The 27,013-nt window shown below is 39.1% G+C and overlaps 1 protein-coding gene and 1 long non-coding RNA gene across 4 annotated transcripts in view; one reads left to right on the plus strand and one right to left on the minus strand.

Annotated features, from left to right (window-relative positions):
• HMGN3 (high mobility group nucleosomal binding domain 3) overlaps window positions 1-26,389 on the plus strand; it is a 31,461-nt gene extending 5,072 nt beyond the window's left edge. Inside the window, exons 2-7 of one of the 3 annotated variants that reach the window (XM_059177231.1) lie at window positions 14,365-14,415; window positions 21,068-21,097; window positions 23,781-23,831; window positions 25,252-25,365; window positions 25,487-25,586; window positions 25,908-26,389. In XM_059177231.1, coding sequence (XP_059033214.1) covers window positions 14,365-14,415; window positions 21,068-21,097; window positions 23,781-23,831; window positions 25,252-25,365; window positions 25,487-25,586; window positions 25,908-25,921 — 360 coding nt within the window. In that variant the 3' untranslated portion in view covers window positions 25,922-26,389. The remainder of the gene's footprint in view (window positions 1-14,364; window positions 14,416-21,067; window positions 21,098-23,780; window positions 23,832-25,251; window positions 25,366-25,486; window positions 25,587-25,907) is intronic. The other 2 variants (XM_059177232.1, XM_059177233.1) reach the window with 2 other exon arrangements.
• On the minus strand, window positions 1,820-21,492 carry LOC131833666 (uncharacterized). The gene is made up of 3 exons (XR_009354566.1): window positions 21,397-21,492; window positions 8,286-8,439; window positions 1,820-2,838 (listed from the first exon to the last, which is right to left on the minus strand). It is a non-coding gene; the product is annotated as an uncharacterized LOC131833666 (long non-coding RNA).
• Window positions 26,390-27,013: the final 624 nt, after the last annotated feature.

Genomic DNA, 27,013 nt, shown 5'->3' on the forward strand with positions numbered 1-27,013 from the left:
TAACTAATGACATTGAGCATATTTTCATGCGCTTACTAGCATGATGTTATCTCTTAGGTAAAATGTCTATTCAGATATTTTGCCCACTCTTTAATTGGGTTGTTTGTCTTACTGAGTTGTTAGAGTTCTTTAAATATTCTAAATACAACTCCTTTATTAGCTGTATGGTTTATAGATTCTTTCTCCCAGTCTGTGACTTTTAAAAATAATTTGTCTTGGGGCGCCTGGGTGGCTCAGTGCGTTAAAGCCTCTGCCTTCGGCTCAGGTCATGATCCCAGGGTCCTGGGATGGAGCCCCGCATCGGGCTCTCTACTCAGCAGGGAGTCTGCTTCCTCCTCCCTCTCTCTCTGCCTGCCTCTCTGCCTACTTGTGATCTCTATCTGTCAAATAAAATAAAATCTTAAATAATAATAATAATAATAATTTGTCTTAATGATGCTTTTTGATTTTGATAAAATCTACTTAGCATCATGTCTAATAAATCTTTGCCTAAACCACAGTCACAAATCTCTTCTCCTAGAAGTTTTATAGTTTTCACTCATATTTAGTTCTGTGGTCCACTTGGAGTTAATATTGTATCTAGTGTGAGATAAGGGTTTAAATTAGCTCTCTCTCCTTTGTTTTGGTCTGGTTTGGGTTTTGGTTTTTGTTTTTTGGTTGATATTTTTTTGTTTTTGTTTTTGTTTCTGTTTTTGCATGTTGATAGCCAGTTTTCCCAACACCAATTATTGAAAAGATCATCCCTTTCCCACTAAATTGCATAGGTACCTTTGTGGAAAACCAATTCATCATAAATATAAAGCTTTCTGGGTTCTCAGTTATTTTCCATTGTCTGTAAGTCTGCCCTTCTGTCATACCACATTATCATGATTATTATGGTTTTATAGTAAGAGCTGAATTCTGCTAGTATCAGTCCTTTAGTTTGTTGTTCTTTTTAAAAATTGTTTTGTCTGTTACATTCTTTGCAGTGTAATAGACAAAATACCTGCAAAAATACCTGCCATGATTTTAAAAGGGATTGAATTAAATTTATAAATCAATTTAGGGTGAATAGCCTTCTTAACCACATTGAGGTTTCCAGTATGAATATGAAAGGGCCTAACTACATGTAACATGCCATCCCATAAATGCTTACAGAGTTTAATTGAGTTAATATTGATATGGTACCTATGTTGAGTAAAGGCTCCAGAATAACGGCTTTTACATTTTATTCATTGATTCTCTTATTTCATGTTAAATGAACATTTATGGAGGAGCATCACCTTTATGCAAAGTACCATCATGTTGGGAAAATAAGTGAATTGGGTTGTTTTCCAACCCTTTTTGAAGTGAGTAAATGCCCTCATTTTGAAGGATCTTTTAGTCTGATAGAGAAGGTAATATACATATGTAAGTAATTATAATTCATGGCAAGAAATAATAATGAGCCATAAAAAAGGCTGAGAATTTAAAGGTTTGTCCAGACCACATGTCCACAGAAGAAACACTGACAAGAAGTTGTTTGGTTAAGAGGTTATAGCTTTTTTTTTTTTTTTTTTTTTTTTTTTTTAAATCTCAGGAGGATTGGTGCTAGTTTGTTATTAAAGGTGATCTGTCATGGGTCTTTTCTGTGAAGTCTTGCTTTCTTTGAAGTATAAAGAAGTTAAATTCAAGGCCTGTTAGCAGTTGAGGTTACATTGTGTGCAGTAACTGCCCTCCCTCATTAGTAAGTGACTTCAGGGACTTTATGCCTTTCTTGTAACCACCATCTAATATTATAAAGGTGGTTGTCTGACAAGCACTATGTTTCTAAATTAGCACACATTATTTGATTACCTAATACAGAATTAACTTCAAAATCTTCCTAATTTGACTTGACCGTGAGATATTTGATTTTCAAGGAAAGAAAGTAGTAAGTTTAATTATTTCATATACTTGGTGAGAAGATAACCTGGTATAGTTCGGACATGTACAGTTTACTAGCTGTATGATTTAGGGGGCATTGCTTAATTTCTTCCTAAACTTGGAAGTTTCTAATTCTCTCAGACTCTGTTTTCTTGTCTGTAAAAGAGGGAAGCAGATATATTCTACCTCATTGGGTTGTTGGGGAGTTAAATGAGATGGTGAATGCAAAGTACTTAGCATAGCACCTGGTGTGTGTAAAACAGTCAAGGGGTGTTCATTATTGCAACAATGATATTTTCAGTTATTCAGAGAACTACAGTGAAATAGCAGGCTTCTGATAAGTACCATGCTTCCATTTTGTAGGAGGACAAACAGCACACACGGTGGAACTCACCTTGCATGTTTAATTAACTGCAGTTCTAGAAGGAGATGTTCCATAACCAGATAACAAATGCAGTATTTCTGAAGGAACTTAGCTTTAATCTGGTGCATTTTTACATGGTTAGCTTTTCTCAAAGAAAAAATATGTTTAAAAATATTTCCATAGAACTTTTAAATTCCCTTGGCAAATCAGTTATCGAGTGATCCTCTTTTCCTGTATTTTCTACCTAAAACACTGCTTTTGTTTACACCAAAGTTAAATATATTCCACTTTCCTGCAGGGTACAATTTGGAAACGGTGACTGAAATAAACAGCATTTTAGCTGTCTGCTTTCACAGTATCTAGTATGTTGAAATATGATGTTAGTCTCCTGAGTAATTTAAAAATCAGCGTTGAAAATAACAAACCAAATCAAAATGTTGAATTCCTTTTTCACTGGCTGCATATTTTTTTGTCCATTTCACTGTGTTCTTAGAAGAGTTCAGTCACAGTAATTGGTATGATTTGGTTCAGTCGGTTCAGTTGGTGATATTGGTTCCTGGTCAAGGTATTTATCGAGTCCAGTATTATATCTGTGGACATATCCAGAAATGGGGCCATTTAGACATGCTGAAGGCAAATGCATATTTGATCACACATAAAGTAAATGATATACATATTCAGAAGAGGGAAATAGGAAAAACGTTTTTAAATTTCAAAATTGGTTGCAAAATTTAATACTTTAACAGTAACAACATATAAAAATATTTATTACTATTAAAATTTAAATAGCTGCCATTTATTAAATGCCTGGCTGTACCAGACCTTAGCTGTTATATGCTTTATATTCATTAGGCATCTTATTTTAAGCCAAAGTATGTGAAGCTGTTAGAGACAAATATATATGGGAAGTATTATCGTGTAATTTCATACTATTTCATGTTATTCTCACAACAGTTATATGAGGCTGTTCTCATCTCACAGATACGATAATGACAGCCACGATAAATAACATTTAGATGGCTTCCTACAACTCAGGCACTGTTCTGAGCACTTTGCATTAATGAATGGAATCCTACCAACGACCCACTAAGGTATGCGTACTCTTCAAACTGCCATCTCACGGAAGGCCCCAGTGATAAGAAATGGCCCAGCTGGGACTCCTGTCCTGGCAGTCTGGCTCCAGAGCCTGTGTTTTTAACTGCCGAGCCCTACGGCCTCTCACACACAAGAGAATATGAGGATTTAGTAAGATGAAGGAATTCCCCCCAGGTCACGCAGCTGGGAGGTAATAGACCCAGGAATTCTAAGCCAGCCTCTTTTACCCAAGTATTTTGCTCTTAACCATCACACCAACAATACTTTCATAAATGTTTATTTCTGAGAACCTTGTGTATTTTTGCTTAAACTAAGATGTCCAGTGAATGAAACAAGGAAGAATCAAGAGTTACATAGATACACGAGTGTTCATTTAAGTAAATGTTATCTTTATTAAGACATAGGCTGATGCCGTTTTTTCTCGGTTCCTTTCCAAGTTACCCAACAAGTCATCATTATCTGTGATCATGCCCTCAGGTTGGTCTCAGGATCTAGGCCTGTGCTTCTGGGAGAGGCACGTTGCCATGAAGGCTTCTGGATATTTCAGTTAACTAATGGACCTTAGGGCCATATACAAGATAGGTATGTGAACAGTGTCCTCACCCAAGTATTGATATCTTTGAGTATCCAGACTCAGTGTTTCCTCTAATTACCATAAAGTGCTGGATTTACTATTTCCAACATATATTGTCTTCACTAATTTGTTCTATATAGAATAATAGGGATACACTCTTGTGATCAGAAACACATAAGTACCTGGCATAGTATACAATATATTGAGAGAGTGTAATGTAAATATTATGTTACTTTTACTTGGGCATTGGATTTTAAAAATGAGCAGGTGCTTTTGTTTTTAGAACTCTTCAAATAAGAATAAAAGCTTTATAATTTAGAAAATCTTTTGGACCTACGACTGAATGGATTTTTATTTCAGGTTCTGGATTACCAAGATTAATGTTTAATTATAAAAGTTATTTTTAAGAGGTATGCTGTTAGGTGATATTATTTTAAAATTGTATTTTGATTATTGTGACCCTATGCAAAGATAAATACCAAGTCTATCCTGAGAGGTGTTGAATTTTGCTTTGGGGTTTTTTTTTTAACTTTATTTTATTTTTTCAGTGTTCTGAGATTCATTGTTTATGCATGGAGAAGAGAAGGGTGTTGGGGGAAATTGGAGGGGAAGATGAACCATGAGAAACTGTGGACTTTGAAAAACAAACTGAGGGTTTTGGAGGGGAGGGGGCTGGGAGATTGGGTGAGCCTGGTGGTGGGTATTAAGGAGGGCACATACTGCATGAAGCACTAGGTGTTGAGTTTCTAATTTATTTTTATTTTCTCTCTTTTCTTTTAGAGTATAAGCTGTATGTTTTTTTTTTACAATACTGGACAGAATTAGTTAAATTCTACTTTGTGGGAAGTCATGAGTATTAAGCATGGTATATGTGGGAGAAAAACATATCAAAGATTTGAGGTGATCAAAATGTGAAGCTTTGAAGGCTCCTTCTGAAGTTCTACACGTGTTCCATAGAATACATTTTTAAAAACTATATTCTTTCTACTTCTCATTGCTTTCCTTTACCTCTCCTCCTCATTACAATTTTTATTATACCCCTTTTTGTAGTCACATGCAATCACATCAGACCTAGCTGATTATCAGTTTTGCAAAAATATAAGGAACATCATAACTGTATTTACCATTTGCTAGAAATTAATTTATATCTGAACAAATGGAAAACAAAGTAACCATCTGAAAAGATCCCCAGGTGTAAAAGTTGGAAAATTTGGATCCAGTGTGGACTCAGCCACTCTTTACCAGGGCAAAGTCACCTGACCTCTTTGAGCTTCTATTCTTTGTCTGTAGAATGAGATTGCTAGAGTCACCCATGTATATTCCCATGTTATCGAGAGGACCAAGTACAACACAATGTACAAGTCTCTGGAAAATATCAAGGGCTATAAAAACTGATAGAAAAGATTTGGTGTTTTGTCTTTAGTCTGAATAGTGAGATAAAGATACTTTTGTCTGTGTTAGTGACCATTCAGAAATCCAAAATGGTACATTTGTGTGCATCTCAACATACAGTATTTTTAATGAGAAATTGTTTATTATTGTTCATGGGTAATTGTTTAATGACTCAGCAATGAGGGGGTTGGGAAACATTCCACTACATGTTGTGTGCTTTTCAGCAAGATCTACAGATTAAAATATTTCCCAATCCGGAAATTTTTTGCTCTTGTAGCATTCTAGATCTGCACCCAATTTTGAAATTCAGAAAAGTGACACAAACCACTCTGAGAGGTGTCGTACAGAAGAGAATGAACTCTGAGCCAGCCTACCTGGGTCTGAATTCCAGGTCTCAATTTACCAGCAAGAATGCCAGCTAGGTAATCTTTTTTTTTTTTTTTATAAACATATATATATATTTCCCCCCCCCAGGGGTATAGGTCTGTGAATTGCCAAGTTTACACACTTCACAGCACTCACCAAAGCACATACCCTCCCCAGTGTCCATAACCCCACCCCCCTTCTCCCAACCCCCCTCCCCCCAGCAACCCTCAGTTTGTTTTGTGAGATTAAGAGTCACTTATGGTTTGTCTCCCTCCCAATCCCATCTTGTTTCATTGATTCTTCTCCTACCCACTTAAGCCCCCATGTTGCATCACCACTTCCTCATATCAGGGAGATCATATGATAGTTGTCTTTCTCCGCTTGACTTATTTCACTAAGCATGATACGCTCTAGTTCCATCCATGTTGTCGCAAATGGCAAGATTTCATTTCTTTTGATGCCAGCTAGGTAATCTTGAGCAAGTTACTTAACCTCTCTAGTCTCAATTCCTCATTTATAAAACTTCACAAGATTGTGGTAAAGATTAAAACATTTAGCTCATTGCCTATCACATAAGTGCAAGATACATGATTTCTTCTTCTTCAGTGTCCCTTGTTTTATCCTTTTTCCAGGCCCCAATACCTGTAGCCATCCCTGTAATATACACAGGGACAATTCTGCAGGGTGATTAATAAGGACATGAGCAGCTAAGTAAGTCAAGAAGATGAGATCTTCAGGCCCATCATCCTTCATTTATACTCATGAAGAAACTCGGGCAGAGGGAAGTGAGATATGAGCCAGACTGGAATTCAGGCTTCTGATTTCAGCCAGGTGCCTTCCCATCTGTACAGAATCTCTCACATGAAAAACTTAAGTCAGGTGGAAGAGGTGATTTAGACCAAAGAGATGTGTGAAATGTTTAAGGTTGTTTATTTCATATTAAAGATATACTTCCGTTATTGCATTATATATACCTATGCTAATAAAATATAACCCAACATCCTAGAACATGGCTTTTTTTTACTTTGTTATCTTTTATACCTGAATCCCCTGAAAGTGTTTCTCAGAAAAGAGATAGTTGCTATTTATTTTGGGTCATCCAGTCTTTTACAGACAAGTTTTTAACTCAACTGCTTTTATCTCTAACAACAAAATAATATTTTGGGAAGACATACTTGTCTGATGTGACCTCAATAAATGAATTTGGATTTATAAAAGGTGATGAAATTAATAGACATAAGCAAGGAATGAGGTAGCTGAGACATTTAACGTTAGTTTGAGTAATAACTCTCTTAACATGATCTCTTATTGGGTTTTTAAAGATTGTTGTAAAAGTTATGCAGTATTGGAGGATCCCAGACATAGATCTACAGAATGAATGAAAAACAACCATGCCAATGTTAAATAACGATTCTTTTGGCTTAAATAAAAATTTTAATGTCTGTTTCATGTATCATAGGAATATTTGAATTTAAGAGTACTACCTATTATTTGGAAACCCTTGAGAATTTCATTGGCAGTACCCCTGTTTGAGGGGGAAATTAACATTATTTTAATCAAATATAGTTGAGTTATATATTCATTTTAGCAGAAGAGCAACAGAGTTCATTACATGCACGTTTCTCTGTGTGGGTTATTTGGATCTTTCTTCCCAGAATTTTCTCTGCTAACCAGCTCACTCTTAGACTGCTTCTTTTCTTCATTCTTGGGTTTGTAACAGAAAATGTAAATTAATTTTTAACGAAATTCTAGATAATAATAAAGAGGTTTAAAAAAATTGGCCAGCAAGTTAGGGAAGAATCACCTCAACGTGGGTTAAAAGAAGTAATTATTGGTTTAATTGCATTGTTTTATCTGCTCCCAGCTTTCCCACATTAGCATGGACAGCCCAGGAGTTGAGACTGGATTTGTTCTATGGCTGCTAGAAAATGGTTTCTTGAATTTCATACAGACTCTAGGCTCTCAAGTAATTCACTTAATTTATAAAGCAAATATCCCTTGTCACTGACAATCTTAGAAGAAAATCTCTTAAGGGCCTACACTTACCAACAAAGAATTTTCAGAACTTTAATATAAGGCCCTGCACGGGTTGCTGAGAATCCTGAGCCTTCCCCCTTTCTTGTCTTGTATGGCTCAGAATGATGGCACAAGCCTCCTACTACCCTTACACGTCCCAGCCGTAGGCCACACCGTCAGTATCTGTCTGCTCAGTTAAACCCACAGGCGCATACCCTTTGAACTGTCCCCAAGTAACTGCTGAAGAGGATAAGGATTTTCCTGTGTTCTCTGGTATCTTCTTGAGTTTGGAGGAAGTTACCACTATTCTGTGGTAACTGCTATTTTCTTTTTCTTTTCTTTTTTTTTTTTTTTTTTAAGATTTTATTTATTTATTTGACAGACAGAGATCACAAGTAGGCAGAGAGGCAGGCAGACAGAGAGGAGGAAGCAGGCTGCCCGCTGAGCAGAGAGCCCAATGCGGGGCTCGATCCCAGGACCCTGGGATCATGACCTGAGTGGAAGGCAGAGGCTTTAACCCTCTGAGCCACCCAGGCGCCCCGGTAACTGCTATTTTCGAAGAGAAAGAAGCTCGGCAATGGGGGTAAAATTTACCTGTTGATTCCTTCTGGGTCATCTGGTCATCTGTGGAACAAAAATTTCAAGTTTCTTCCTGCTAAGGACTGCCGGTTTTGTTTAATCTTCAGGAGAATGAGGTTGTGTCCCTTTAGGGCATTTTCGCATCCTCATGTGCAGGGCTCAGGCACGTCTGTGTAGCCCAAGGAGCATTCTGCATCCATGGGGTTGTGCTGTTGGCTTACCATCTTGCTCGCTCCAGTGTCTTCCTATGAACCCAGCTTGAAGCAATTATGAATACATGTCTTGAACAGAAAAGAAAGAGGCAGTATATAAACCAGATTTATAAGTCATTTAAGAAGTGCAGAAAATGCTGTGGATAAGCCTAGTCATGGAATTTGTGTTAGGGCACTGTTAAACCAGACTAAATGGAACAAATTTTCTTCTAGTCTTTTTTTTTCTCAATATTGCTAATATTTTTATTTGGACAAAAAATAAATATAGAAAAATTCAGAAAATAATATATTCATTTACCTGCTTCTCAAAATTCACAAATTTTCATATTATCATTTTGCTTCAGTTATTTTTGAAATAAAGTAAAATGTTACAGATAAAGTTTATGTTTCCTTAGAAATATCCCCTTGGTTCCCTTCCTTTATCATCCTCCTTAAAGGTAACCATTATCATGAATTTGTTGTGTATCCTTCCAGTCCATGATTTTATACTTTTTTGATATGTGTCTTATATAAATCCTTAATATTGATTTGTGCATGTTTTAAAATTTGTAAAAGTGGAATCATATACAAACATTATTCCGTTTTTCTCTTTCTGTCACTTGACATTATAATGGATGAGTGTAATCTGTTTAGATATATTGTGATTGTTAATGTATTTGGACTTTTTCTAAGGACTTATTTTGTGGTTTTTATTTATTATTTGTTCTTTTCTTTCCTTACTTTTTTTGGTTAAATTTTGCTTTATTCCACTCCTCCTGATTTGGAAGTTTATAGATCCTGTTCCTTCTGTTAAAAAATTTAAGGGCTATCTTTAAAATTTATTTTAACAAAGTCTAAAATGATTCTGTGTCTGTATCATCCTCCAGAACAAAACCAGGATTCTAGCATGCTGTAACTTATCTATTCATCCTGCTCTCATTTCTTGTGGTTATTATGGTCTAGAGTTATGCTGTCCAGTATAAGGTAGCCACTAGCTACATGGGGCAGTTAAGTACTCTTTAAAAAAGAGAATGAGCTGAATTTTTTAAATTTCAATTTTAATTGATTTAAATTTAAAAACCTATATTAGATTAAGTTATTGAAAAAATTTAAATATGTTTGGAACAACCTGGATATGTGAAACTACTATAAATTTTATGAACTCTTAAATATAGATCAGGTAGTCTGGTGAAAACCTAGCATTTAAGTGGAGATGTGCTTATGTAAAGTGTAAAGTACATGCTGTATTTTGAAGATTTAGTATCAGAAAGCTTTGTAAAATAATACTTCATTAATAATTTGTAAATTGATAACACATTGAAATGATACAATTTTAGATAGATTCAGTTAAATAAAATATTAAAATTAATTCCATCTATTTCTTCTTTTTTAATGCGGCTATTAGAAAAGCTGGAATCACATGCTGTATTTCTATAGGACAGCATTGGTCTAGGATTTCTGTTGAAACTCTTAAACACAAAAAAATAGGTGTTATTATCTACAAGTAATAGTTAACTAGATTTACCAGTATTTCATACATTACTTCATATATACTTTGCTTCCATCTGAATTCATTTTTCTAATTGCTAAATTTGATCCATTAGTAACAGGTCCTTATTAAAAGGAAGGCTCTGTTGATAGTTAACTCTCTTAAGTATTTGTATTCTGAGATATCTGTATTTTTCCTTCATTCTTCAATGATAGCTGGTTCTAGGTTGACAGTTATCCTCAACTACTTGAACATTACTCCATATTTCTTGCATTTGTAGTTGCTGGTGAGAAGTAATTCTTCGTAGATAATCCATCTTTTAATTGATAATTTCTAAGATTTTTTTCTCACTTTACTGTAGTTTTACTACATCATGTTTCATTGTATTTATTTGTCTTGTTTCCAGTTTGTTCCTTGGCATAAGCTTTTGATCTGGAGACTCATGACTTCAGTTTGGGAAAATTCTCAGCCACCGTGTCTTTGCCTTCCTACTAGTACGTCTGTTCCTGGCTTCCGAAATGTCTGTTAGGTGTATGTGGAGTTTCTCAGTTAACCACCGTGTCCGCTAACCTGTCTTGCATAGTGTTCATGCCTTTGTTGCTCTCTGTTGCACTCTGAGCTAATTCCTCCTCAGTCTATGACAATTTATTATTTCTTCTGTCCCTGGTCTAGAGCTTATGTTTTGAAAGTTTTTTTCTTTTTTATTTCAGTGAGCCTACTTTTATTTTCGGAATTTGTGATTCAAAAAAATTCAGCTACCTGTTGATTTTTGCCAAAGTTCAGGCCTTCTTGGCTCATTCTCTGTACCAGGTGTTCAGTGATCCACCTTCCTGATGACTTGTCCTCAGATCAGCTCTCAGTGGTCTTCTAAACTTCTAGAATCCCATCTGGCCACCATGTATGTCTGCCATTCCCTTTCTGGCTCTCAATTCACTACCTTGTACTCAGGTGCTGAAGTAGCCTCAGATAGGTGAGTGAGACCTTTTTGTTTGGCTGTGGTTCTGGATTTGAACCAGATTACCACAAACCTGCCCTATCCTGGGAAGTGAGGTGAGAACCTTTCTGCCTTGGAATTCCTCAGACTCACCTCATCTTTCCCATTAGCCCACCAGAAGATTGAAGTACATCTGAGATCATCACTATACACCTCCCAATCCCCATTTCCCCCTTTGTAAACTTTCTTCCTCACAATCTCTTGGAACAAAACCTCTGGGCTTCTGTTTCAATCCCTTCATACCATACCCTCCTTCCTGTCCCCAGACTCATGGCTAAGTGTTAAAGGTGGACAGGGTGTGTGATAAGACAGTCTGAAATGGTAATTCCGTCTGAAATTACTCTGTTACCCTGTTCAACAAAAACAGATGACAAGGTTACAGGGAATCTGGATGTGTTGACCTTTAAGGTTCTGTTGAATATAATTTGACATTTGATAGTTTAAGGACTCACTAAAATACTTATTTCATTGCATAACATCTGTATAACAATTCACCATCTACGAAATGCTCTACCATCTCTTAGTCTTTAGGATAATGCTTGGGAGTTTAATTCATTATCATCTGTCATTCACGGATGAAGAAACTGAACCACTGGTAAGTCACTGGCCCAGATCACAACTCCTATGTAGAGAGCCAGCATTCAAGCCCATGTCCTGATGGGCATTCATGCTAAAGTACCACACTGATCCCAGGGTAAAGATCATCTGGCTTGTTTCTGACTAAATTGTTATGATCTTGTTAACAGAAGGCCCTTGAGGAGACATTGCCAGAGAAACCAGCTTTGCCTTGAGTTGTAGTTCTTCACATTTCCAGTCTTATATTCATTCATCTGAAGCCATTAACATTTTCACTTATACCTGTTTTTTGTGTGTGTGGCGGCTTTCCAGGTTTCTCTCTCTCTTTTTTTTTTTCCTTTTTTTTTTTTTTCAGTTATTTGCATCTGACTTAGGTCAGTGTTTAGCAAGTAATCTCCCAGTCATATTGCTCTCACTAATGCACTTCAGAGAAAAATACTGAAAATTATGTCATTAACATCCATTTTTAACTTTTTTAACATCAGTTAACATCAGAATAACTGTGTGCTACTTCTTTAAATGCCTACCAGTTACAGGTGGCCTAACAGGTGTGAATGAGAGCCCAGCACTTTTTTTTTAAATTTTTATTTATTTTTTAAATTTCTTTTCAGTGTTCCAGAATTCAGTGTTTATGCACCACACCCAGTGCTCCATGCAATACGTGTCCTCCATAATACCCACCACCAGGCTCACCCAACCTCCCACCCCTCTGCCCCTCCAGAACCCTCAGATTGTTTTTCAGAGTCCACAGTCTCTCGTGGTTCATCTCCCCCTCCAATCAACAGAGGGTCTCATTTGTGGCCAGAAGGGTCGAGTTTGTAGCATGGAATAGAGCAAAGCCAAATGGTCCACGTACAGACTGTCTTCATATGCTCGCACTTTGTAAGATTTTACTGCCTCCAACTTGGCCGGCTGATATAGCAAGATCTGTGAATTAGAAATTCCTGTGCAAGAGAGTGGGGAACAGAAAAGAGAAGCTCTGTTTCCCTTCATGATAAAGAAGGTTTCAGGGAAGAGGGGAAAATGTTGGTTCATTTGGGAAATAAAAACTCCATGAGAAGCGCCTGGGTGTTGCAGTCGGTTAAGCGTCTGACTCTTGGTTTTGGCTCAGGTCATGATCTTGGGGTCCTGAGACTGAGTCTGGCAAAGGCAACGGGCTTCCCACTCAGCGAGGGGTCTGCTTCTCCCTCTCCCTCTGTCCGTGTCCCCGCTCATGCTCCTTAGCTCTCTTTCTGTCTGTCAAATAAATCTTGAAAGAAAGAGAGAGAGAGAAAGGAAGGAAGGAAGGGAGGGAAGCAAGACTCCTAGCAGGGAGGGAGGACTCCAAGGAAGGAAGAGCTCACTCCATGCACATGCATGCGAGCTTCCAAAAAGAGGTGAACTGACGGACTGTGGGTACCAGGCAGCCCTCAGGGAACATTAAAGTTGTACTAGGTTGTCTGCCTTGAAAAAAAGCTTCTGACTTTCTAAAGGACTTTATCTACTTCTGATCTATGTTTTACATGTTATTTTATAATCTCGGTTTTTTAAATTTAGCATTATTTTATGTGGACTTTCTATGTATTCACACAGCCTAACTATTTTTAATCCCATTGAATTAATAATTACATAGCTTATTTAAATATTTCTCTTTATTTACTGATCATGTGAGTTGTTCCCAGTTACTCCATATTAGAAACAGCATAACTAAGACTGTAATTTTACAGCCTTTCTTTGAGTCCTGGTTCCAAAACTGGGATTACTGAATCATTATGTAAGATTAGTCCTGTGTGTCTTTCTCAGATTGCCAGTTTGTTCTTTGAAAATATCATATTAATTTACAGTGTCACCAAGGCCCACCAGACAGTGGGTTTTATGATCTTTAAAATTTTTTCCTCATTTTAATAGATGAGGCATTACCGCATAGCTGTTTCATTTTGCTCAAGCCAAACATTATGCTAAATGTCAGTTTGCTCTTTGTATGTTTTCTCTTGGAAACTCTATTCATATTTTCTGCCCACCTGTGTCATAGAGATTGAATATTCACCTTCCACCTTTATATGTTTTAAAGTATGTGAAGTAGTTCAATTTTCTAATTAGTTTCATCATTTTCATCTTACCTACTGCTTTTAGCCAATAAAAATATATTGGAATCTGCAGCATGTCGCTTAAATCCAAGAATATTTTTCCCACGGTTGTATGCACGGTTGTACACACATAAAGGAGTCAGGTGTGAGCTGTCACCAGCGTGGGCAGGTGCTGCCCCAGGGGCTGGGTCAAAATCAGGAAACAAGTCAGCTGGGGTGGCAGGGCGTTGGGCTATCCTGCCAAGGCGGGGAGTTCGGTAGAGATGTGGAGTTGATGGTGGAAGAATAATAATCAAGACACATTTGTCAAGTCCTATCAAGAAGTGGGCTAGAAATCAAAGCGAGGCGAATATGGAACAAAAATATGCTTTTGTGCTCAGGCCGAGCTTTCTTAGCAGCCTCATCTTAGAGAAACAAAGTGACTGGAACGTGTGGTGGATTCCTGGCACCACTGCCTCTGGCCGCTGGGTCCCTATTCTTTAGTGACAGAATCATCAAAAATCAATGCAAATGGCTTAGGGTGAGTGCACATTAAAAACAGGGGTTTCTATCAGTTCTTGCACCACTCCGGTGTTAAAATTAGAGCATTTATGCAGATAAATGCTGTGTGTGTGTGTGTGTATAAAATGTCTCCTCTTACAAACTTATTTTTTCTCCACAAAATATCTGTTGACTTATGTGGTCCTGTGAATTGAAATAGCTATTTTTTTTTTCTAAATCTGCCTCAAATGTGTGCTTTCTCTTTTAAATACAATTCACTGAAATATTTTCTTTCTAGTCTCCGGAGAATACAGAGGGCAAGGATGGATCCAAAGTAACTAAACAGGAGGTAAGTGTATCCTTGACATCCTGTATTTATTTTAACTGGTATTTTTTAAATATTGTTAGGATTGTCTACATCTGAATGCATACAGTTCTGAGTAAGGTTGTTGAGACTACATAAGCCAGAGATAAAAGGGTCACTGTGGAGTGTCTCTTGGCCTAGGTAAATTTCAACTGAATACACTGATGAGGCATTTTCCACTTACTGTGTTGTTTATGTTTCTACCTGTTGGTCGTGCTATCTGTTAGAGTGGATACTGAGAATTCCTTCTGGGCAAAGAGCGAGATAATAGGTAAATTCATCAAGGAGAACAAAGTCTGCCTTTCACACCAAGGAAATGAGACTGTTGATTTAATAAATTCTCTTCTCCAGTGAGTGAACTATAAATTTCTTTTTTTAGTTCTGAATATTGGCCTAAAAGGAGTCATCTCTAAAGTAAAAAACTGTGAAGGACACACAAAATGTCAAAATATTAAAGTTCTTTTTTAATCAAGAAAATTCTTAGAGCTTAGGATAATTAATTAGGTAACAATTCAAAGAAGCTCTGTATTAAAGTACAGAAACCTCCAAAAAAGCTAAGAAATGGAGAGAGATTGTTGCATCCACGATATTACCATGAACTTCTAAAAGGAGATGGATGAAAAAGTGGCAGATTAGATGCTGACTCTGAATGACAGCCATTCACTTTTGCACAGAGATTTACAGTGTGTAGAAAAACTGCAGCTCTTACCCTTGAGCTTATAAACTAAAAGGGGTCATGTGAGAGACAAACCATATCTGGTTAGATTCTTTGATTGGGTGATTCATACTGTGGTTTAATAATTCAGAGGAGTTTGTCATGATAGCCGAACCCCTCCACAAAATTTGTACAAGGAAATGTGTTCTGCCAAATGGAAAATCTTGAACAGAATCTATAATTAATTTAAAAGCGAAACAGGGGCGCTTGGATGGCTCAGTCCTTAAGCATCTGCTTTCGGCTCAGGTCATGATCCCAGGGTCCTGGGATCAAGCCCCACATCAGGCTCCCTGCTGGGCGGGAAGCCTGCTTCTCCCTCTCCCCCTCCCTCTGCTTGTATTCCCTCTCTTGCTGTCTCTCTCTCTCTCTCTGTCAAATAAATCAATAAAATCTTTAAAAAATGGAAGCAAAACAAACAAATCTGCCTGTGGCCAAGGCCCCACCATGCATTTACCCAGCATTCAGTGTCTAACAGTTTGGGAGGTGAAGTCTGTGGTCCCATGTCAAGTCACTGAACAAACTCTAGAATCAACCAAAAAATGATAAATGCATGGATTTCCTTGAAAATGGCAAAATGTAATTTGTAGGACAGTTGGCTAAGTGTAACAAATCTTAATGTAATTTTTAGATTTGGACACAAAATGCATTTGGATTTTTCCTGAGGAACTGCTATTTAAATTGATCTGTCAGTCAGAAAACCTAGAAACCATTACACACAATAGATCTTGGATAGTGTAAACAGTCTTTCCAATCCTTCTACACAGCGATCAAGCTGGTTAGAATATATGTAAGAGATTTTTGCTTATCCAGATAGCTGTCTTATATGTATTATTTTAGCCTCAGTATTGTAATTATTTGTTATTTATATATTTTATATTGTTATTTTTAATATTTTACTTTGTATTATTATATGTATTCTGTTACTGCTAGCAAAAATCGTATCTAGAAAAAAACTCTTTCCCTGTCATTTAAGCCAAAACCAGATTAAAACTCGGGAATTGTCTTCAGGACATCAACACTATTGTTTGAAAAGTGAAAAGGTCAGTCAGTTAGCTGGTAGGTTAGGGTAAGAATTTTTAGACAGTATATTGATTGATTTTTTTCCCCCCAGTGAATTGACTGAATTTTCTAGTTATGTCATTGAATATGCACAGGCTTGATTATAGGGAATAGATATCAGTTATAAAGAGGGGTCCTCTTTTGAAAATCCTCTTCCACTGCCATGATATTTCAAAGGCGTGGAGCCGAGTATAGTTTTTGGACAATAAGCGACCACAACAATCTGTTAAAAACATTACACTTGGCAGTTTACAAAGCCCTTCATGTTCATTATTTTATCTGATCAATTACAATAACCCTGAAATGAGGGCAGAGCACATTCATGCCTCAACAGAAATGTATCATGCACCTGTAATGTGCCAAGCACTGTTCTAGGCTCTGCAGATTTCACAGTGAACAGAAGAGGCCAAAATCTCTTCCTTCATGGAGCTTCCATTTTAGTGGAAAGAAATAATGTCACTGGATATTTGCTAAGAGAAAAATAAAGCCAGGAAGGGGAATAATGAATATCAGAGAAATGCTGTGTTGGATAATAGGCATATATTATTATTTCCAGCTTTACTGGAGGAAACAAGGTCCTGAGAGAAATACATTATTTTCCACAGATGTCACAACTTGTGTATTGCAGAAAAAGGAAAGATATTTGAGTATCCTGATTCAGAATCCCCTGTCCTAATGCCACTTTTGTAGTAATCATAAATCTGGTTATCCAGTGCCATTTTTCTGTCTTCTTCATTCCCCAGCCAAGGCTCCAATTGCCATCTTTCTCTGCTTCCCAGTTTTGCAAAAAGCTAATTTCTACTTGGCTCCTCATTTGTCTTTGGAAATTAAAAGCAACTTGACTTCTGGCTTTTGTCTTCAAGTACACATGGTCCCTGACTTGTGATGGTTTGACATAATTTTTTGGCTTTACTGTGGTGCAAAAGCAATACTCAGTCAGTAGAAACCACGCTTTTTCCCAGGCTAGCTATGTATGATATGATACTCCCCTGTGATGCTGGACAGTGGCTCCCCTCAGCCCTATGATCATGAGGGTAAATAATCGATACATGTACAACCCTTCTGTACCCAAACAACCATTCTGGTTTTCACTTTCAGTGTCGTATTCAATAAATTACATGGGATATTCAACACTTTATTATAAAACAGGCTTTGTGTTAGGTAACTGCCCAACTGTGGGGTAGTATACATGTTCTGGACACATTTAAGGGAAGCTAGACTAAACTATGATGTTTGGTAGGTTGGGTATAAAAAATGCATTCTTAGCTTATGATATTTTCAATTTATGGTGGGTTTATGAGGATGTAACTCCATTGGAAGTTGAAGAAGATCTATACATGGTCAAGCTAAGGAGCATTAAGAAATCTTATAAAAATAAACAGACTTCCAAATCCCCTTGGAATGGCCCATACGTTTCAAGCAGTATTCACCAATGTCCAATGGTTCTACTTCAATCCAGCTACCCCAGTGAATTTTGTCATAGTGAAATTAGACTTCCATGTTCTTTTGCAATCAAGATGCTAAAGTAAGAGACTCTGTCTCTTTTGGAATAGCCTTTACCAGGATTTGCTCCAACCCAGGGAATGATCACTTAATCAAATGCTTATTGAAGACTTTCATTGTGCCCAGCACCTATACACAACAGTGACAAACCCTCCCGTTTCTTGTTTCTGTAATTCTTGGGGACATGTCATTCTGAAAGTCTTCTTTCCTCCTCTGAGAACCACCCTTTGGCCACTTTTCCCAAGGATTCACAGTCAGCAAATTGAGAAAAATTCTTCCTGTCTTTTTTTTTTTTCCTGTCCTGCCCAACAGTCCGAGTCTCAAATGAATACGTAAAATTCTAGTTCTTTAAGGAGGAAAGAATAGCAGTCTCATCCCTTTTATAGCCAATAAATACAGCCCATTCATTTATAGATTTTGAGGCTGTGCAAGCTGGTGGAACTTTCTAGGAAGGTGAACACACTTGCATGCATAACCATGCCGCTGCCTGAGTGAAAGGTTCGTCTCAGACTCCACTGTTTGCAGTGAAAAAGAAAATCTCTTATGATGGTTACTGGAAAGGAAAATTCAAGAAAAGTCCTTTTTTTATAGCATAGAAAGAAGAGCTGGTAAATTTTAGACAGAAAGTCATAAAATGATTTTACACTTAAAGATGTGCTTTTTAGAGACGGTGTTTTAGACAGCCTGGAGAAGCAGATCTTGTTTTTGCATTAATTTCCTGGGCTTTTTATTTTGAAACTCTTATACTGGGCCCGAATTATAAAAAGATAGGGAGTCCTTTGGATCAGAACAGCTTTTGGGCCCTGTAGAATAGTGCTTGCTTGGGGTTGAACTATCTCTGGAAATCCCAAAGGGCTCTCTGACAGCTGCCTCTTCAGTACGCTCAGGGGTTCACATGGAGAGGAAAGGAACTACAGCATCGGAGTGGGCAATTTTTCACATGATTTGGCTTCACTTCTGTGAGATTTTACTCAGAACCACTACTTGGTGGATAGGAAGGCAATAATAAGTAGTAGTTAGTATATTTGGCCTCTTTTCAGATCCCAACCTGGACAGTAAGTGAGCAGTGGCCTCAGCCTGGCTCCCCTCGAGTTCCCACTACTACATGTTTCTGGTGCTTATGCATTCTGTTCACCTCAGCATTTATTGAGGGCCCCCGCGAAGCACTGGAGCTACAGAAATGCAGGAGGGGTACAGACATGAGACAGATGAGGCGAACAGTGAGGTAAGGCTGAGGAGGTACAATATGTTGACACAGCTAGAGAGGGAGTCAGATAAGGTCCCTTCATCCCTTTGAACATAAAGGCTGCCATTTTTTCTCTCAGAATGTCTCCTTCTGAGCCCTCTTCTGCCAGCTGTGCATCACTGGGGACAGGGGGGCCAGCTCTTGAGGTCATGCAGGAGCATCTGTGCTGAGTTCTGTTTGGTAATTAGTGGATGCTTGGAGAGCATTTTGAAGAAGCACGAGTTACTTGCTGGCTGGCTTAACTGCGACTATTGTCTTTCCTTTGGTGATACTCAGTTCATTGCAGTTAACCCTCCTGAGAAGGGCATCATGGGATTTGGGTCCTGGTTCCCTGTGACTCATGGGTGCGTTGTCATGAATGCACCCTTGGTAACCCAACAGACATCGTGCTGTTTCCTCCGGAGCATGTGACACAGGCGCTCCTCCCGTGCTAAGCGTTGAGCTGTACATCCCCTTACCCCATGCAGGGAGTATATCGTGGCTGCCTTCACCGGCGCCGTCTCCTAGTCTCTGCACCTTCTGCTCTTAAGTCCAACTCTGATTTTTCCCTTGAGACCCCAGGGTTAAAATTATTCCTGGAGGCTCTGGCCCTTCATTTCCTTCTGTAGTTTAAAGAAAGATGAGTTTAGCCTCCTCCGGCTATTTTCAGGAAGAAAGTTCTTAGACATGAAGATGGCAAGAAATATTTCTTCCAGTTTGGCCTGACCAGCTGACCTGCACTGACCTGAGCACGGCTTCGAGAATTCCATAATTCCTTGTCGTTGTGGCCTGGGTTCCTACTGACCATTTCTGCTGACGCCCTTAAAACAATTATTTGAAGCACATAAGCTATTGTAATGAGGCAAAGTCTGCGTAAGGCAGCAAGAATTAGGGAAAAGATCAAGTTCATTTTTTCAGCACAGCCTTTTGAGAATCTACTATACGTTTGGTGGTACGTACACTGTGTTCTGCCAGAGACAGAACAGTGAGTACAACAGACAAAAAGTATGGAGTATTTATTTCTGGAACACTTTTAAAGAAAGGCAGTTGTACTTTCAGCATGTGAAATCCCGTGGGGAGCCATCTTTTGCTGATGGTAAGGAGAATATCAGTTCTGTGTGCTTCTTTCTGAAATGCCTACAACAGTTTGGCTATTTTAAATTTTCTTAGCAGTCTCATTTGCTTAATTTGTACCGTCCTTGAAGAGAAAAAGATTTCCTGAAAAATGCCAATCTCAACCCAGTTTTTCTAAATTTTCTAAACTTCCAAATTAAAAGAAAAGATTAATGAATTTGGGGGGCATCTGGGTGGCTCAGTCAGTTAAGCATGTGCCTTCGGCTCAGATCATGATCTCAGGGTCCTGGGATGGAGCCCCACATCTGCTCAGCCGGGAGTCTGCTTCTCCTTCTCCCCCTGACTCTCCCCCCTGCTCATGCTCTCACTCTCTCTCTCTCCCCCAAATGAATAAATTTTTCAAAATCTTTCTTAAAAAAAGATTAGTGGGCTTTTTACTCTGTCTAAATCTTCAATTAAACATACTCATTTAGCAAATAAATAAATATAAATAACTGTTACAGGTAAAAGAAAGTCTTTCTTGTTAACTGCCCACGATTTATCCTCATTCTCCTTTCAAGCATAGTAACAAGTCAGGGAACTCCTATTTCTGTTTCTGCTGTTGCAATATGTCTTTTTTTGTATTAATATATAAGTGTTAGTTCTGTTTGTAAGGAACAAGAGTCAGACTGGAACTAGTTCTTAAATAGCTCCTCAATGCTCCCGTTGCTCATTCTATCACCAAAGTAGATTATGGGTCGGAACCTAAATCAATCTTCCTTTCTTCTTCTTACCCATAATACCCTTAATTAGGAGAGGCCATTTCTTTGAACAGTGTGTCTACACATCTTTAAAAACTTCCTCTTGAGTATTATGGTACCCAGGGTGCTCAAAATATGTCTTACTGTGCTGACCAGGAACCATACCATTATGGCTCTTTCTGGGCTTTTTCCACTGCAGCCCAGTAATGGGAGTCATACCATTATACTCTTCCAACAAAGTCAGATTATCAGGAATGAATTGTTAAAAACCAAATTGGTTGGGTATAATAAGAATACATATTTTTTTCATTTCCTTTGTAGCCCACCAGACGGTCTGCCAGATTGTCAGCGGTGAGTACTGTGGAACCCCCTTGTTATTACTTTTTATGAGTCCATGTTCCCCCTCCACTCAGGACAAAACAGCAGAAGGAAGATTAAGGTGTTATTTCCCTTGAGTTCTTTTATTTCCTTTTTGGAAATTAGTCAGAATTTCTAGCAAACGTGACCAGTGTTGCCAAGCAGTTCACTTGAGCAGACAGGTCAGTGAAAAGTCACAGAACCAGCCCCATTACCAAGAATATAGAGCCCAGGAAGTTGTTGGATATTGATAGATCTCCACAACAAAAGCAGCATGTTAAGTCAAGTCCTACCTTCTGAGTCCACATCTGATGTGCTTAAGTGGACAAGAATTCGGAGTCTCCATGGCTTACGCTTCCATCAGAATGTACGAAAAGCTATCGGAATCCATGTGCTAGAGCCTCATTTCAGAACCAGAGAATCTTTGAAAAAGTAATGATTCTACTTTGCCACTCAGAGCCTCCCTCTCTGGGTGAGGCCTGGGGCAAAGAGAATGGTTAAGATCATTGGGTATGACCAAGCTCTGGCCATGAATGTGCTCCAGCCCTTCTCACTGTGTTGTGCTCGTTGCTGGCTCTCATGCTCCTCCTTGCTGTCCTGCCAACATACGAGTCCTCATTCTGCCGAGACAGGTGGTCAGCCTGGCTCTTCGGTGGAGGAATTTGGTTAAAATAGCTGCAGACCATGTTGCGCACTAAGATACAGGGAGGAAGGCATTGGCATCTTGGCCGCCAGGATAAGCTAGCTATTTTGGCCTTTAGTGAAGCGTGGATTTCATCCTTGGCCAACACCTGTGCCTGGCACAGAGTAGGAAATCAATGCAGAAATGTTTATTAGGACACTGACAAGTTCAGAAGTATGGCCAAGTTTGGGTTGAGTGAGGCAGTGTTTCACGTGAATAGCAACCTAAGGAAGTGATGTCAGAGCCTCCAGAAGGATTAAGAGCCGGGACATGTGTGGGTACACAGTGAAACTGGATTCCACGGAAGCCCCCTCAAGGTGGTGTGTTCTGTCCAATATTAACTTTAACCATGGTTCAGTAGTTCTATTTTAACTTTTGTTAGGGTTATACATTATGCTACAAGCCACTGTAGTCCATGGATCCGTAGCCCAGTAAAGACCTCATAAGTCAAATAAAAATCAAAATTTAAAACCAGGATTGTCCTAAGCACCATGAATGTGCAGTATAAGCACCTTCCACTGAGATCATTGTTCATGCTGCTTACCCAGAGCCTCCTCCGTGGCCAGTGGGACTACGGACCATAGAACCTCCTCCTTTCCTGTCGCATGGACACACTTGACTGCTGAATTGGGGAAAGGTCTCTTTTACAGAAAATATATAAGAAAATTATTTGCTGTAAATTGTGCAAAAAAAACACATGTTAATTCAAAACAATCAAAACCTGAAATAACACGATTTTTTAAATCCCGAAAATGTAGGAACTCTGCAAGTTGCTGTATGTGGGGAACAGACTATAGATTTAGAGTAACAAAAACACCCCTTCCTTCTCAAACCCAGTTTGCTGGTGTTTTGGAGGGTTTTTTTATTTGAAAATTCATGTCTAATAGCCTGTCTTCTAGAATTGCATTGTCTAGGACTTTCCTTTATGACCTTGATGAACAGGGCCGGATTCAATTATGAACCTGAGCCACCTAGAGACATTGGGGAGGAATTTTTCTCCAGAGGAGGAGACCCTGGGCAGTGTTTTTTGCTTGGAAACCTTTCTCCTTAGTGCTCCTAAAGTACACATTTTTTTCTAGCTTGATGAGAGAAATATTTGCCCTAAAATAGCTACAGAAAACCAGAGGCTTAAACCCATTATCTACCCCAGTGTCCCCACATGCACCCTGGTCTAGGAGCCCTGAAAAGCAAGAGAGAGCTGAAGCCCCTTGTGGAGGGGACCTTAGCCACAGGACCAGGCACTGCTCATGGCAATGGGAAAGAGAACCACCCGAATCAAGAGAAAAATAGTCACTTCGCGGGCTCTTCGGCTACGTTTAAGAAAAATCTTAAACTTTGGATGCTAACAGTGGACATTTTATCATTATAATCATGTTCTTAATAAAGAGCTCCAGGGGCAAGTGAGCCCAGTGTCTGGGCGGGCGAGAGATTCTTCTCTCACCTTGAGCTGGCATTGGAGAGGATGAAAATAGGAAGAAGCTTGGCTACAGAACTTGAAATCAACATCAGAAGTAGAAGGATGTGGAAATGATTCTGAAATGCTTCACAGGCAGCAGTCTTCATTACCGGATGGGCTTTGCCTGCGATTGTGCTGTGATTTCTAGACTGTTGGGAAGGCCAGTATGACCGAATTCATTGAGTCATTTGGCTGAGAGCCTGAGTCATTCCTCTCGCCGGTGTGCTGTGATCAAAGGAAGTACAGAGACATCAGAGATGGAAGCTTAAACCTGTTCCTGGAGAGCTACTCTGGACTGGGGAATAATGAGTCGACTTTTAAATCTCACCTGCTGTTCACTTGAGAACCCGTGATGAAAATAGTTATGAAATGCACAGATCTTTATGCTATTACCTGATGCTGAAAATAGAATGAAATATTTTTAAGTGAACAGAATCATAGTCAAAATGGACTGTTGTCTTTTGCAGTCTTGCTGCACTCCTTTTGGTCCCAAGGGTTGTCTTTTTTCAGTATTTGTGTGATTTAATTTATCTTTACAGAAACCTGCTCCACCCAAACCTGAACCTAAACCAAGGAAAACACCTGCTAAGGTAAGAGGTGCTCCCTCCCCACGTTGGCCTTTTAAACAATGAGTAAATTATAATTCCATATCTAAAAATCATCCAAGGAGAGATCACATTTACCAATGCAGGCTCAACGTACGACTAGAAAAGTGTCACCATTGTTAACAGTCTTTCTCAAAAGGCATAGAGCACAGTTTTATGCTGTACCAGGAATGTGTTTCTCATTCGGTCAGTAAAGGCAAAGGAAGTCAGAGCGTGTTGCTTCAAGAAGCCTCATGTCCAAGAAGGGTTTGGTAGCAGCACGCAGTTCACATGGTGGCTCGGGAGGCATGAGGCTGGACCCTGGCCACCCAGGTGCCCGCAGCTCCAGGGGCTGGGGGAAGGGTCCTGACTGCCTTTAGCTAACTGGTCTTAGGCTAGTCTGATGACTCATCGTACAATAATTAATGCTAGCAAATAATTAACATCCGCAAACGTTTATGTGGCTCTTCTACTATGCCAGACCCTGTTCTAATTGCTTTTCTTATGAAGCCTTCACGTCAGTCCTACTGAGGTAGGTACACACACCCGGTTTTGCAAATGAGGAGACAAGCCCAGAATTATTAAGAAACTTAACCCAAAGAGCTTTTCTGTGCTCTGCCCTTCAGAGCACTGTTGTGAATTGTTTGAAACGACCCATATTTGGGGGCGGCGCCTGGGTGGCTGAGTCAGTTAAGCTCTGCCTTCCGCTCAGGTCATGGTCCTGGGGTCTTGGGATGGAGCTCCAAGTTGGACCTCCTTCTCCCTCTGCCCCTCAGCCCTCTCATGCTCTCTCTCTCTCTCTCTTTCTGTCTCTCATGTGTGCGCTGTATCAAATAAATAAATAAATAAAATCTTTTTTAAAAAAAGAAACAGAAAGAAAAAATCTACATGTATTTGTATTTGTGGCATTGAGTAGATGATTCTGAAGCAGAACTCACTTCTGTGGCTTCATCTTAAAATGAGGAGCTTTTCTTCATGTAGGGCTTCATTTTCAAGCATTTTCTCAGCCTTCTTGTCCCTCAAGCCCCACGTCCTCACGTGAGGGTTTTTCTCTTGCTGGCTCCTTCCCCAGCTTCTGCCTCATCCTTCCCACAGCCGCTGTTCCTACAGCCACTGCTCTTGATCGGCAGAACCCTTCTCTGTAGCAAGAGAGGAGGCCCACTGAACAAAGGCATAAGGAGAAGCCTCATCTTTTCCCCAGAAGAGAAAGTCAGTGGACCGTCCAAGCAGCCCATTACCATTCTCACAAGGCCTCAGTGTGACTCACTTGAAACCCTGCAGACTCGGCTTCCCCTCTGCCCGCCACAAGCCACCATGTTGGCCATGGTTGCGCTCTGCCTCGTGTTTGGGCGAGGCCAACAGATCTTCCCTGACCTCAAATCCCGTCTAACATGCTTTGTTTCCCTGTGCTCTGACCCTCTGTTAGAAAGAACCGGGAACAAAGATTAACAAAGGTGCTAAAGGGAAGAAGGAGGAAAAGCAAGAAGCTGGAAAGGAAGGTACTGCACCATCTGAAAATGGTGAAACTAAAGCTGAAGAGGTACTTGCCATGACTACCTCCCGCTGATTGACTTAGTGTCTTAACAGAAATTGCTCAGTGCTTCAGCCAGTGATAGCACGTTCATAATGTCTCTTCTTTATTGCCCGTAATGTTATTGCAGATCCACATCTCTCGCTCAACTGTTAATGTCTCAACCTCCAGAGGTACCCCACCCAGCACACTGTCAGTAAAGGGGCAGATTGAAACAGTGAGAGTTAAGGGTACAGTAGAAATTCTGCATGTTTGCAGTGACTAGAAGCAGATAGTAGTGTGGTGTTTTTCTTTTAATCATGGACAGTGGGAGCTTGCAGGTAAACGTCTGTGGCCGTTTGAAAAGCAGAAAGCAATAAATGCGGTAGAGTGTTTGCGTACTGTATTCCTGCCTTGTCTGCTTTACACCCAGAGTTGAACTAGGTTTTGCAATAGAGCTGCTAAAAAACAGATGTTCAAAGCGTGTGTGTTGGCTGGGTAGACTTTTCTTTGGCTTCTAGTAGCTTTGATAGTAACTGTCTCTCTTTTTTTTTCCCCTTTCTTTTTCACAGGCACAGAAAACTGAATCTGTAGATAACAAGGGAGAATGAATTGTCGTGAAAAATTGGGGTTGATTTTATGTACCTCTCGGGGCAACTTTTAAAAGCTATTTTTACCGAGTATTTTGTAAATGCTAATTTTTTAGGATTCCGCTAGTTGGCATACAAAAATATATAAGGACGGACATTTTATCTTCTCATGGTTGTGCTTTTTGGAAATTTCCATCATCCTCAAGTGAAATAAATATCAGTTTGATATTGGAAGCTGTGTGTAAGATTGATTCAGCATTCCATGCGTTTGCTTTAAAAATCGAGTCCTGTGCAAACTGTGGTGTTTTTACTGTGCGTATTTAAATTTTTCATGCAGTTTTTCTAGAGCAATAATCAGTGGTGCTTTTGTACCTAGGTTTTATGTGATTTTAATGAAACATGGATAGTTGTGGCCACCTGCTGACTATTTGTGGTTTAAAATAAAAGGTTTTCTTGCCTGCAAATTACCTGCCTCTTAGTACTGTCTTTACTAAACTTGGACAGGGTTTCATTTTGCTGTTGCAGAAGACTTGAAGAATAGTTACAGTTTGTGCCATAATGGTATCTCTAAGACGTCAAATAGGATTATTTCTTAATTGTCGGGTCTTTACAAATGTTATTATTTTAATAAAACCATCTAGGAGAGCTAGCATCTAAAACACTTGATGCCAGAAGTGGTCAACAATGATCACCATATAATAAGTTTAATAAAACGCTACTTTTTAAAAGGTCTTTATAAACAGAATAGAGTTCTCTTAAACCAGAGCTGGTGAAAAACCACAAACTAGGGCTGATCCTTGAAGATCTGTCACTTTTGGGGTGCCCAGTGGCTCATTTGTTAAGCGTCTGCCTTAGGCTCAGGTCATGATCCCAGGGCCCTGGGATCAAGCCTGGCGTCAGGTTCCCTGCTCAGTGGGAAGCCTGCTTCTCCCTCTCCCTGTACAGCTCCCCCTGCTTGTGCACTTTCTCTCTCTCACTCTCTCTCTCTCTCTCAAATAAAATTTAAAAAGAAAAAGAAAATCTGTCACTTTCAAAATATACTAAGTCACATTTTACTAAAATACTTTCCCATTTGTTGAAGACATCAC

Source organism: Mustela lutreola, chromosome 6 (assembly GCF_030435805.1).
Source record: "Mustela lutreola isolate mMusLut2 chromosome 6, mMusLut2.pri, whole genome shotgun sequence".
Lineage (NCBI taxonomy): Eukaryota > Metazoa > Chordata > Mammalia > Carnivora > Mustelidae > Mustela > Mustela lutreola.